Raw genomic sequence first — 14,097 nt, forward strand, 5'->3', positions numbered from 1 at the left:
CTGGGCCAACAGCAGGATCTAAGAGCTTTGGTTTTGTGGGGTGAGTCTGTCTTCCCAGGGTCTTGCTGGGGAGGTGACATCAGGATTGACCAGAGCATACTCTGGCCGGGGTAAGGGATGAGCTGTGGACAGTCAGGAGAGAGACACAGTGGGTCTCTCTAGTTTACTCCGTAGAGGGAGGGAGAAATTGGCTTTTTTCAGTAAAACTTGCCTTTTTTGTGAAATGATTTCACTCTCATGATTCTGAATACTGTTAGCCTAGGGCAGTGGTTCTCAGAGTGTGTTGCCTGGGTGAGCAGCATCAGTATCACCCGGGAATCTGTTAGATGCAAATTCTCAGCCCCCAACTGAGTCCACCGAATCAGAAGCTCTGGGGGTGGGGCCAGCAACCTGTGCTTTGATAAGCGCCCCAGGTGATTGTGTTTTTAAACGTTTTAAAAAGGTGACACATAATACTGTCCACATACGTGGGGTACCTAGTGATGTTTTGAGACACACAGTGTCTGGTGATCAGATCAGGGTCATTAGCACAGCACTCATCCCAAACGGACTCACTCTGTCCTTCTGTTCCTCAGGTTATTCTGATGCACGTTCAGGTTCAACAACCAGAGCCCCAGCCCAGGGCCATCCAACCTAGATGCACGTGTACTGAATGCATCCCAGGGGTTTTCATAAAAGCACTAATGCCCCAGACATAAAAGCCTACGTGATTCCATTTACATGAAATGTCCAGAAAAGGCAAATCCACAGAGACAGAAAATCAAGCAGTGGTGGCCAGAGGCTAGGAGAGGTAGGGGATTGGGGAGTGTTGGGTTTCTTTTTGAGGTGATGGACGTGTTCTGGAATTAGATAGTGGTGGTGGTTGTACAACATTGTGAGCGTACAAAATACCACTTGCTATGGTTTGAATGTGTCCCCCAGAGATCACGTGCTGGAAAATTTCACCCCAATGCAACAGTGTTGAGAGGTGAGAATGGATTAAGGTTGTTACTGGGGGGTGGGTTCAGTGTGAGTTTAGCCCCCTCTTGTTCTCTCTCCCTCTCTCACCCTCCCGCCTTCTGCCGTGGATTGACACAGCACGATGGCCCCGGCCAGATATGGGTCCCTTGGTCTTGGACTTCCTGGCCTCTAGAACCGTAGGAAATAAATCTCCGCTCTTTGTAGATTACCCAGTCTCAGGTATTCTGTTACAGCAGCACAAACAGACTAAGATGCCACTGAACTGTACACTTTATAATGGTTAAATGATGAATTTTACCTCAATTGAGAATAAAAGAGTACCGATGTCGGGCCCCCCTTAGAGATGCTGGTTGAGGTGCAAGCGCTGGTATTTAAAGGAATCTCTCCTGGCGGATCTGGCATGCATCGGCGTTGAGAACCTGACTGAGTGCAAATAAGCCCAGACGTGGGTTCCACAGCTGGCCAAGGGGATGCTGGTGTGAGCGTGTGCAGAGCTGGGCGGGGAGCGCAGGGCAGGCCAAGCTCAGTGTAGACGCTGCCCTGGTTTCCCTCTGGAGAGGGTTGGGTAGGGAGAGCCCGGGCCCGTAGGATTCAGGCTACAGGGTTGGCCTGTGCTCTGCAATCTTGTTCAAGCTACTGAATCTCTCTGGGCCATTCGCTATTCCAAAGGTATCTGGGACGACAGGCTGCGATAATGTGCTCAAGGTAAGCATCGGGCCTGGTGTGCAGTGGGCGCTCAGCGAATGTTAGTTTCCTTTGCTCTCCCATTTCCCCGGGGCTTTAATTCTTTCAGAGAGACGCTTTGGGAAGGCACGAGCGGCTTCTCCCTGTGCATGCCCCACACTGCGAGCGAGCGGCCAGCGAGAGGATGGGGCTGGGCTGGGCACAGGTCTGTCCTCTGCCCTCTGCTCGGCCCCCTCTGCTTTTTAGAGACAGGATCTCGCTGTCGCCCAGGCTGGAGTGCAGTGGCTGGATCACAGCTAATTGCTCTGCCTCCTGGGCTCAAGTGATCCTCCTGCCTCAGCCTCCCGAGTGGCTGGGACGACAGGTGCATGCCACTACACCGGGATAATGAAAAAAATTTTTTTTTGGTAGAGACAGGGTCTTGCTATGTTGCCCAGGCTGATCTTGAACTCCAGGCCTCAAGCCATCCTCCCTGGGATTCCAGATTGGAGCCACTGTGGCCGCCCTGCTCCGCCCTTCCGTGACGCACCTCCGTGGTAAGGTTGGACTCACCATCTCCGCTGCAAGGTGAGCCCACTCAGCAGGAGGACGGTGAACAGCAGGAGGACGCAGCCGGCCACTGTCAACAGAGAGGTCGGTCAGCAAAGGGGCCCTGAGGGTGGCGCTGGGGCAGCAGGAGCCGGGGCCCCAGGGCAGGTGGAGACTGTCCCCAAGGCAGACGGAGACTGTCCCCAAGGGGGATGGGCAGTGTCTACTCCCCTCCTCAGAACAGGTCCCTCCCCAGAGGGTTTCTAGGAGGGCAGAGAAGTTCACGGGCCGGGCCTCATTTAAGGAGGCCGAGAGCAAGGCTGGCGCCTGGGGAAAGAAGTGTTGAAACATGGAGGTAAACAATAAACACATTAGCGTCTCTGGGAAGTGTTCACGGTTTCCGGACGCTGCCTGGCTGGGGTCCCGGGGGCAGCTGTTCATCTGTGTGTTCAGGCACAGGCAGCCTCAAAGCCGCCCCACCAGGGGACAGCGCAGTGTTTCTGGAAGCCTGTCCTCTGTCTGCCTGGCTACACGGCCCCCCCTCTGGAGAGAGGCCGTGGGGTGCTGTCCCTCTGGACCGGCTCGGGAGGAGCAGGTGGGGCTGGCCCGGCCTCCCTGGAACTGACCCCGGGGCTGGGGCGTGTGAGCGCCTGGATTAGTCTCTGAGCCTTGTCCACATTCTGCAGGGGGACACGGGGTCCTTTCAACCAAGCAGCCGGCCACCCTGCCCACGTCTCAGCACGGTGTGCATTTTGTCCACACGGAAAGCACCCACCTGCCACCTGGTACTGTGTCGTAAATATGAATGTCTCCGTGGTCGTGGTGGCCTCCGTGTGCTCCTGATAATCTGGGCAAGAGAGAGGGGAGGCGCTCGGTTACCGTCACTGTGGGGCGCAGGAGGTGGCGGGAGCTCGGAGGCCGGGGGAGGACGGGAGGCGGGTGTTCCACCCTCTGCCTGGAGACCCTCCTGGGTCCTGTTTCCTCTTTGGGACGCTTGCTTCGGGGCGTGCAGGTCGCTGAGACCCTGTCCCTGCTCTGGAGGAGGGGGCTGCTGGGGGGGCTTCCCCTTCCCGGCACTGTGGCCACCTCTGCCCGTCGGCCCGGAGCTGCCTCTGGCGACAGTCGGGTTGGGCGTCGGCGGCCAAGCTCCCGTACCTGTCGTCGTGAGGGGACAGGACGTCTCCCTCCTAGGAAGGTCACTGGGGCTTGCCTGAGACGGCTCTTCACCTGGAGGGGAGAGTAAGTGATGCTTGAGAGCTGAAGACAGGAGACGGAGCCTCAGCCCTGCCCGCCTGCCCTTGGCAGCGGCCCCGGTGCACCCTGTTGTGGGCACGTCTCTGGGGACGCCACGTCACCCGGTTCCACCCCAGGGCCACGGGAAGTGCTGACGTGACCTCAGCAGGGTGGGTGAGGGGGAATCTAACCCCAATCCCGGCTGTCCGTGCAACTCTGAGCAACGCTTGCTCCACGGGCTTCCTACTCAGCCCTGCAACTCGGAAACGGGCCCCGGCCACGCAGATGGAGTAGAGACTCACAGAGGGACGGCTTCTCCCCCGCCACAGTCTCCCCACCCACCGCTGCTCCACCCGGCCCCGAAAGCCTATGATCAGGGAATGCCAGGGTGCCCTGGCCGTGGGGTGCCCTGGCTGTCGGGGTGGCCCTCTGTAGGCAGACTGAGGGACGGCAGTGGTGTCCCAGAGAGGAACACACGGGCATGAGGAATGCGGGTGAGCAGGGAACCAGGAACACTCCCTGGTCGACGTAAGGAACTTTCGATTGTGGAAATGTCACTAAGGCTTCAGAGTGAAGACAGCCGAGGACCTCGGTGTAGCGGGCTGCGTGTGTGTGTGCACGTGCTCTTGAATAAGACCCTTCTCTGCACTTTTGCACTTTGGTCCAAGTTCAGATGGGAAGTTACACGGGGGAAGGAGCAGGGAGCGTTGCACAATCGTGGCTGTACACGGCCACCCGCAAAGGGAAGAAACGCGTGGGTGGATGCCGGACTTTCGCTTCCAACCAGGGCAGTCTCGGTGGTGTGGGGAAGAGGTAGAATCTCAGGACTCAGCCGGGAGAGGGTGAGTGGGGTGCTGCGGAGCCCTCGGGAGGCCCTTCCTCCTCCTCCACCTCCTCCAGCCCCCTCCCCCCACCCAGGGCACGGGAGGACCCCAGTCGTTGGGGCCCCCACAGTTATCTGGTCTATTGTTTTCAGCATGAGAAGAAATGGAGGCCCAGGGAGACGGAGTGGTTCGTCCAAGGTCACATGGCGGGTGGGGTCAGGGATTCTACCCTGCTCGGCCCGACCGACAGAAGTGGCAGTGTGGACACAGGCGGGGGGGCTGCCCTACCTGGAAACGGACTGGGCTGCGTTTCATCCACGCAGGTGAGCCCAGGCCGGGTCCACCTTGTCTTCCCACCAGTCATTTCGCAGACGCTCCGGGCAGGACCTCTCTGCAGAGCCCGGTATCCCTGGACGCACTGGTAGTGAACCGTCTGCCCCACCACGAAGAGATACATTCTCTTTGCAGCCTCATGTTCCCACCGCGGAGGCTCCGTGCAGTGATCTAGGAGAGGGGAAGAGAATTCCGAAGGCCGGCTGGAGAGACCTCGCGCCAGTCCAACCTGCCTCTTGCTAGAGCCTGGACCTCGGTTCTCATTCTTTTGCAAATTCACTCTCATTCAGCCAGCACGAGCGGGGTGGGGGGGGGGGGGTGGGGGGGACAGTTGATTAGGTGAGGTGAGGAAGATACGTGTCACGGAGGAGCAGATGCTTGCAGGGGTGCACAGGGCTGGCCCCTGAGGACAGCGAGGTTTGGATAAGTGGGCAGGAGTGGGAAGGGTAGTCATGGCTGACGCATTAGGACAGGCTCAAGCCAATCTGTGCCAGCAAAGCATGAAGATCACCTTGGATCTCCACTGGAGAGGTGAGGGGCACATTCTCTGGTGGCAGCTGGTGGTCAACATGGGACCATGGCAGGAGGATGGGGCGGGGGGCAGGGGAGAAGCCACAGGAGGGGCGGGAAGGGCCGAGGGTATCTCAGAGAAACAGAGCGTGAACTCTGATCAAGCTGTGCCTATAGCTTGTCCCCACGAGCTCTGCCAAGACCTCTAAAAATGTCCCAAGCCCAGTAACTTTCCACTCGCCCGACCGCAGCCCACGCCTGATGGACTTCTGGCCTCTGGGATCGTGTCCTGTTCTGATCCAGTCTCCGAGTCCCCCACCCAGCCTGGACACAGGTAGCCGTACGTGCCCTCTAACCCCAGCCTGTGAAGCTGCACACGTGCTCTGACCCGCCAGACCCTCCGCCCTCCGAGTTCCGCACGTGTCCTGCCCAGCCCTCTGCCCCGGCAGGGCGCCCAGTGGCCCTGCCCCAAGCTGGCTTCCGCCACGCAGCACCTTGCACATCGTGGCCGAACTTGTGTTTTCATTTCAGAACGAGCTGTTGTTTGACACCCAAACTAGCCGTAACTGTCCGGACCTGTCTGAATGGGGTTTGCGTCTTTCAAATGAAAACACCGGACTGAGACAGGCTGTGAGGCAGCCTCAGCCGGAACCCGCCGGTGACCTCCTGCGTCAGGACAACACACACTGTCCCCTCCAAAACCTTCCGACAGCGGTGGAGGGCAGTGGAGAAAGAAGAACAAAACGAGCCACGGCATGGGTTGGAAACACCGTTCCAGGACAGAGCCGGAGCCAGAGGGGCAAAAACATCCTGTTGCAGTAATGCCCCTGGAGCGGCTTTAAGAAATATCACGCAAGCTGTGGATCAGTGTAAGCCAGCTTGAAATAAGTTATCAGTAGAAAGATGCCCCTGGAATCCAGGAGACCGAGGCCTGATCCCATCCTATCGTGGGAGCGTGGCCGTCTTTCAGCTTCACTCCCCGCTGCCTGACCCCGTCGCTGGTGAAGCCCAGGTGAGACTCTGTACGATGAAGCTCTTTGTAAGGTTACAAAGTCAGCCTAGGACCACGGGGCGGGGCTCAGAAGTCAGCAGGTCCTCAAAAAGCTCTGTGTTTCCTGGCAGGCTCTGTTTCTCCTCCACGTTGTGACCCAGCATAGGCGTGACTCACCTGGGGACTCCACGGGCAGGGGAGAGGCAGGCGCGGGGCTCGCTCGTCCCCAGCGCATTGCCCGGGAGATGCTCTGAGGCTCAGCCGTGTGGCCGGCACGTTGCCCAGCCCTGCCCTGCGAGAAGCACCGCGGAGGAAATAGTTTTGCCTGCAGTTCACTGTCTTGTACTTAGGGGAAAAATACAGTGTTTCCTTGAGGGCAGGGGCTGTTGTCACACTCGTGTTTGTGTAATACCCTCTGTCGGCAGGGTCAGGCACACAGTCAGTCCCAGCACACGCTTTTGAGTTGAACTGAGTCGGCGTCCACACGGCCAGCCCCCAAACCGGGAAGCAAGCCCAGACCCCGGCTGGCGGCTGTAAGAGTGGTTTGCGGTGCTGAGCAAACAGCCCGCAAACGCTGCGCGCTAGTTCTCGTTCACACGGTACCCCGGGAAGAGGGGAACAGAATGTGCGTGCTTCTGGGTGGCGGGACAGACCCTCCTCCTTTGGGGAACACGTCACCTGCACGCAAGCAGAGAGCCAGCTCCTTGTGTCAGCTGGGGGACGGGAGTTCAGATGCGTCTCTTACCTGGAAGGCTCACTTGGTCCACGGGCTGCACTTGACTTTGCATGTCTGTGACTTTTCTTTCTTCAGGTTGACGGGTAACTCCTCTTGTGTGCCTAGAGGCTAGAAAATATGAGGGAAATGAAGCAAAGAACCTCACCAATGGTTAAGGTGGAAAACACTGCTCATGTAATCATTCACTCGAGAAGAGTCTGTCTCGAGTGCCCACAAAGCGCCCGGTGATGTCTGGGTGCTGGGGCTACGGAGATGAACCCCGCATGCCCTCCCTCGGGTGGGGCCTCCCACGCCCCGCCCGGCACCGGCCTCTCGCTATTCACGTGCATCACGACAATGCCTGCAACTCGTTTCTGGAAGAAACGAAAGATTTCTTTCAAAGAAGATGAAAATCTTCTGTGCGTATGCGTGTCTCACCAAAATGGGATCCTTTCTTGTCGTTAATTCCGTCAACACTGAGCGTGGGGACGCGCGTGGGCCATTAGACGTGGTCTGACCCCACAACTCACTGCGTCCTGTGCTCCCCTAAAGCAGCTCAGAACGCGTGAAGTTGGGGAGACGCGATCTTAAAGCAACGCTGGCAAAGGAGTTGAGGAGAGTGTGAGCGCCCCGGTGAGGTGCGGATAGACTTCCAGGTCGGGATGAGGGAGGGTGTGCTGGGAAGAAGGTCAGCGGCATGCTTCAGCAGGGCATGGATCTTGGAATGCTGCAGTCCGCTCGTGTTTGGGTGGGACAGAGGACACCGAGGCTCCCTGACCGATGCCATCTCCAGGGCTCAACAATAAAAAGGCAAATGAACCCACCACGATGGACCACATTCTACTATCACAGAGTGGACAATGGGGCTGTGTGAGACAGCTTTCAGGATTAAAAAAAGAAAATTCAACGGCAAAGTTACGGTATCAGATCAATTAATTCCGCCTAACGGAATTTTTCCAAAATTTTGATAAAATAGACATAGCAAAAAAAATTAACCATTTTTAAGTGTAAAGCTCGGGGGCATTAAATACATCCACTTTGTTGTGAGCTAGAATTATGTTTTAATTGCTTGGTAATTATTAGTGCAATGTCTGCCCTCTGCCTTATATCTGCCTCAAATATAAGCACTCAGAGGCTGAGCCTATTGGATCGCTGGTGCCTAGAGCGGTTCTTGAACTTAGCAGGTGCTCGTATTTGTTTAGCGAATAAATACTCCAGGGACCCCTCGAAGGAGTTGTCCCGTGGATTGGGCTGGCCCATTTGTCTGTAGGGCGGAGGGAACAAGAGCTGGGCTCGGGCTCACGCTTCGCTGAGGTTCCCTTCAGGAAACACTTACTGGTGCTCATGCACTGGCATTTGTTGTCCCAGGAAGAGTGGCTGGAGTTTCCTGTGCAAAGTATGTAGGGTGACCCGTTTTTTATCCTGCGGTAACCTCTCTTGCATTCACAGTTTAACGTGGTTCCCCTCCTGTAGGCCAAGGCTTTGAAGGTGGCGTGTGTGATCTCTGGCGGGTCATCGTCACAGAGCTCTGCAAAGAGAAAGAAGCATCTTAGCAGTTCAGGAGGCCCCGGGCAAACACTCGCACATTTAACCAGGCAGTGATTTAAGCACACGTTTCTCCACTTTATTGAAAGGATGTATATAGACCCCACTTTTTCCTAGAAAGGATCGAAGGCTGCTACCGTTGTTCTTTAGAAACCTGTGCATCAGAGCTGGCTCAAAAGTTCGCTTCAAACAAATGCCTCTCTAAAATACGATATGTTTCAAACTAAATGAGTAGAAATTAATGAAGTTTTATTCTGAAGGTGCCTCATGTCAAGCAACTGTAGAGAGAGGAGGGCCAAGGAATGTGAGGAAAGGAAGGGAGGAAATACATGTAGATTTAATTGAGGGACAAAATGTATCTGTGCAAAGTACTTTTCAGGAAGTAAGGACTGTCTGACCTTCTATGATTAATGATTGTGCCATTTTTTTGAGAAATGTATATAACGTGGTGCTCAACATCTGGCAAGTAGGAAATGTGTGTTTCCCACCCACCTTCCCACCTCTGAGTTTGCCGAATACATTCTCATGCCGTGAAGACCTTATTCTCTCTTAACCCAAAACACAGACACTGGTATCCCACTAAAGATGCCAGAACCAGCTGCCAAACGTCCAACTATTAAGGGGGAAAATGGAGCTGTTCTAATCAGAAAAATAATTCCATTGCATACTTTGCAACAAGTTTTTTATGCTTCAAGAGATTAGATCTTTGGGAAAATGCCCCAGGCTGGATAAAGGAAGTGGCAGAGGGGGCAGGGAGCCTCTCCAGCCACGGAAACACCCACGGAGCCTGGGCAGGGCTGGTCGCTGTACTCATTGCTGTTGGTTGGCCGGTTGCTCATTAATCACCCAGGCTGAGTGAAGCTTCTCTGTGTGCTCAGACTCTGCCCAGCACCTTGTCCTCCTGAAGGCCGCCCCAATCAGCGCCTCAGGACTCTCCTGAGCTCGCCAAGAACTGAAGGTGGGAGAACTTGGACAGCTCGGCCCACCCATGTCTCACCAAGCATGGACTAAACAAAAGCAGGCTGAGTGGGCGCGGTGGGCTCCTCTCCCTGACGAGAGCCCGGGACACAGCACGGAGACCGAGAGGGGTATAGGCAGGACGGTGGGGCTTCGCCCGATGTGGAATCGGGACCCCCCTTTATCCGGTTTTGCCCGGTGCCCTCAACCCCACTCCACAGCATAAACTCCACAATATGAAAGCTGTGCCTGTATTTTTCACCCCTGCGTTTTTAGAAGGGGAAATAGAACCAAAGTGGATTTTGCCCTGAGATATTTTTGTGTCTCTCAAGTTACCCAAAAATACCAACACCGGAGGGACCGGGTGGACGGTTGTTTAACCCGACACCACGCAGAGGAACGACGTCCAAGTCGGCTGCTCTGCAGACACGGGGGTGACGCTGGGGTTGTCCACGATGTGGGCAGGGTCTGACGGGACAGGTGTGGAGGCTCAGGCTATTTCGGACAAGACCTAACAGACCGCACTTGGAGTCACAGAGTCCACAGCGACCGAAGCCCTGGCCGACGCCTCCCCTCTGTCCTCCCCTTTCCTTTTGTTTTTTATTTTTTTAAATGAGTTAAACCTGGTGGGAAGTTCCTGTGGGTGAGAGCTCTTGGGCTGGTCCAAACACTGTGGCAAAATGGTGGTGAAAGGGACTGTCGTCGGGGTTAATTCTGCAATTATTGAATGTTTATTCCAAAACAGACTGGCACGCTATGCTGGATGAGACCAAGGACGTACTCTTGAATAAGGAATTATAAAAGATCAAAGAGATCCAACTGTGTTTACACAAGGTGATCTTCTTTTCTTTTAAATTTCAGAATATCACCGGGACACAAATGTTTCAGTTACATGAATTGCTTTTGTACTGATTGGGACAAAGTTATAAGTGTGCCCGTCCGCCAGGTAGTGTGCATTGTACCCGTCAGGTGTGAGTTCACCGGACCCCTCCTCCCGCTTCCCACCTGCTTGATTTCCGTTGCATTTTACTACCATGTGTGCGCCTGAGTGTTGATCTATCGGTTCCCGTTTAGAAGTGAGTTTCATGTGGTTTTGGTTTTTCCATTCTTGCGATACTTCACTCATCGGTCTCCAGTTCCATTCAGGTTGTTACGAAAGGTGTTAGTTCACCATTTTTTTCAAATGGCTGGGTAGCGCTCCGTGGTATCCATGCGGCATATTTCATTAATCCACTCGTGTCTCGATGCCGCCCCCTTGCTGAGGCCCCGCGAGCCTCCAGCGCGGCGCGAGCAGGGACCAGACGGCGGGTGCCTGGACGCTTCGCTCAGCGAAAGCCCCCCTGGCTGGAGGGAAGGTGGGGGGGCCAGGAGCGTTTGTGGGCCGGGTGATTTTTGATGTTGTTGTTTCTCTGATGTGCGGCTCGTCTGGCTCTTGCGGCCTGTGTGAGCGACACGAAAGACAAAGGAAAGGAAGGGGCTTCAAAAGGATGTGGACTGAGTCTGAGATGAGATTCTTTGCTCTGTGGGCAAATCAAGGCCGGGTTGTTTTAACCATCGCTCAGCCAGCACCGAGCAAACGCTCATCTTCGAGCCGCGTCTCTCTCCATCCAGCAGAGATGGAAGGTGAAGATTAGAACAACTCAGTGAGCACAGAAAGCGTCTAGATGGCGAGTGACTACGCTTTACAAGGGGACGGAGCGGTGTCTCGGGGGCGTGGTCACCTGGTGAAGAAATGGTCTTGTTGCCCTGCGGTGGTTCCTCTTCTGTGTCAGATCAAACAGGGACTCCACGGATACGCCTAATGTCACAAGTTGTCCCCTCCCTCCTTGGGAAACCCAAACCAGCTGTGTGGGCCCTACAGAAGGTGAATGTTTTTGGTGCAAAAGAAAATACCATAGGTTGAATATTGCTTTCAATAGTATCATAGACTCTGAGAACTGGAAGAGACCTCCACGATCATGTAGATCAACCTCCACGTTTTACAGATAAGGAAACTGAGGCTGGGATCATTCCACGAGTTCGTGGCGAGCCCTGGACTCGACCCAGGTCCTCTGCCTCCCAGTTCTATGTTTTTGCATCGCACAGAATCATAATCTTCAGGAGAGACTGTGCTTTTCACCCATCCGTTGAAGGTTCTCGCTCACCGAGAGGCAGAGCTGTGTCTAAACTATCCGGGTGATGGGAGGTGTTGTGTGATGTTGTGGTTTAGTTCAGATCATTATCTTTGAAGAAGTCAGACGCTCAGGCCCTCGTTGGGGGTTATTTGTGTAATAATAACATTGATGTCTGAGACCTGCCTGAGTGCTGCTGCTTGGTATATATCACCTTCAGTGACAGCTCTGAAAGGTAGATATTGTCACTCTCACCTTACACAGCAAGAGATTTCAGTTCAGAGAGTTTAAGTAAGTTGTCCAAACCGCACAGCTCAAGGTAGTAAGACAGGAGTCACACCAAAGTCTACTAATGCTGCCCTCCTTTCTGCCTTTTTAAAAGATCTCACTTTTACTTTCAGGAAATTCTTTCAAAGACCAAACTAAACACGCAGGAAGAAGCAAGAAAGAAGAGGACAGAAGTGTGAGAAGTGTGTAGAAAAGGTTCGTGGAGGCGATGCATGTTGTGGTTGGCTATTCGTTATTTGAGAGGAGTGAGGATACTGATTAAATCTGGACTTGGTAAAGCCCGGGTTCATGTTAAAATGTTGAAAATTACTTCCAACATGAAAGAGTAAAGTGAATAGCTTACAAACTAATGCAAAAAAGAAATAAAATAGAATACAAACTTATTTAAGTCAAGAGAAGGGAGGAAAATGCATAGAAAGAGAAGATTAAAAACAAAGAACAAAATAAGAGAGTGGAAATCATCAAAATATATCAGTAATAATTCCCAATATCAGTAGCAATATATATAGATCACTAATATATATATATATATATATATATATCAGTAGTAATTCCCAATGTGAACACACTAACTCTGCAGTTAAAGAAAAAAGAATGTTGAGCTATATTTTAAAAATGTATGGTTGGAGGATGTTTATAAGATACACACTTAAAGCATTAAGGCTCCTAATGTTTGAGACTAAAAGAATGTGTAATTATAACCCAAAAGAAATTTATGTTAATATCAGACTTCAAGGCAAAACCATTAACAGAAATCGAGAGGTGAGTATATATTATTAAAGATTCAATTCTCTAGGAAAACATAAAAATTCTACACTTGGATGCACTCAATAACATTGCTTCAAAATATACAAAGCAAATATTGACAAAACAAGGATAAATTTACAAATCTACTATCATACTGAAAAATTGTACCCACGTCTTCCTTTGTGATGGATAGATCAAGCAGACCAAATAAATCAGTAAGAATAAGCAAAATGTAAAAAACACAATTAGCAAATTTGATATAATGGACAACTATGGAAAACCATTCCAACATCAGAATCAATTCTTTTCCCAAGCACATGTGAGACATTTATACAGTCAGAGAGGAATTCAAGGCAATTCAGGGGCAGAAGAGTGGGTATCTATGGGGTAGGAAAATGGAAATCTAGATGATGACTAAAGAGAAGGAAAATAACAATATGAGAGGCAGGATGAGTGCACCATGAGCAGATTATAATGACTGATTCAAACTCTTGATCTAAGTGTTAAAGGAATGAATAAGTAAATAAAATAAAAACAAAAAAGGCTTACTATGACAACAAGGCGTCTCTAGAGCATCGTCTCAAGAGCGTCTCTGAGCAGCTCAGACAACAGGGAGAGCTTTTCCATTCTCGCACCAAAGGACAGCAGTCTCTGGCTCCAACAAAGAAAGACTTGGCCAAGGACCTTGTCCTGGGAGAAGCCATTCCCAGAGGTTGTGATGGGAAAATGGTGGCAAACCACGGGATGCCACACTCAGATCTATTCTTTGGGAAGAATATTTTTGGTGGTAGTGTACAGTCTTCCCCCGATGCCTTTTTCTGTTCCAAAATCCCACCCAGGATGGCACTTGTCATTTAGTTGTCATGTGTCTTGAGGCTCCTCTTGGCTGTGACAGTGTCTCGTCTTCCTTGTTCTTGATGGCCTGGCCAGTTTTGAGGAACACTGGTCAGATATTTTTGTAGGATGCCTCCCTGTGGGATGGGAATTTTTATAATGTTTTTCTCAGGATTAGACTGGGATTAGGAGGATGACAGCTTTCATAGGATCCTCAAGGGAATCCGTGACCAAAAACATGTTAAGAAGGGATCAGTGTGGGAGTTTCCCTGAGCCCTGACCTTGGAGTTTTTACCATGTCCCCAGGGCTGTTCTAAGCCCTTTACATATATTAATTAATTTAATTCCGACAGCAACACTATGAAGTTAAAATTATTATTGCCATTTTACAGATGTGAACATTGAGGCAGAGCGCAATTTGTTAGGTGGCCTGAGGTCACTTATCCAGGGCACACAGCTGGGGGACCCACAGTCCCGGAGCTGGGATTCTCTCCCCGGCAGCCTGGCTTCGGAGCTCTTGGGGAAGACAATGTTACAAAGAAAAGGGAGGTACGATTATAGATACAGTAGAAATCTAAAAGAGAACAACAGACTACTATGAAAATTTTTGGACAAATTTGAAATGGGAAACTGTAAAACTATAGATGGATCGGTAAAAAACTAGATTCAAGAAGAACAAATTGATTCAAGAAGAAGAATAGAACTTTAACCATTAAAGAAATTAAATCAATAATTTAAAGAAATCAACCCACAAAAGAACACAAAGTTTTACCAAAATACCATCTGTTTTATACAAACGATTTCAGAGAATAAAAAAAAAAAAAAGGCAAGTCTTCC

At 51.9% G+C, this 14,097-nt stretch overlaps 1 protein-coding gene across 1 annotated transcript in view; it reads right to left on the reverse strand.

Moving 5' to 3' along the window:
- Positions 1-14,097, reverse strand: part of IL2RA (interleukin 2 receptor subunit alpha) — a 29,868-nt gene that overhangs the window by 3,435 nt on the left and 12,336 nt on the right. Inside the window, exons 2-7 of the mRNA XM_069458858.1 lie at positions 8,115-8,306; positions 6,809-6,907; positions 4,518-4,733; positions 3,328-3,399; positions 2,948-3,019; positions 2,197-2,263 (exon numbers count right to left, since the gene is read on the reverse strand). Of these exons, the coding sequence (XP_069314959.1) occupies positions 2,197-2,263; positions 2,948-3,019; positions 3,328-3,399; positions 4,518-4,733; positions 6,809-6,907; positions 8,115-8,306 (718 nt within the window). The remainder of the gene's footprint in view (positions 1-2,196; positions 2,264-2,947; positions 3,020-3,327; positions 3,400-4,517; positions 4,734-6,808; positions 6,908-8,114; positions 8,307-14,097) is intronic.

The sequence above is a fragment of the Eulemur rufifrons genome, chromosome 25, assembly GCF_041146395.1.
Source record: "Eulemur rufifrons isolate Redbay chromosome 25, OSU_ERuf_1, whole genome shotgun sequence".
Classification (NCBI taxonomy): Eukaryota; Metazoa; Chordata; class Mammalia; order Primates; family Lemuridae; genus Eulemur; species Eulemur rufifrons.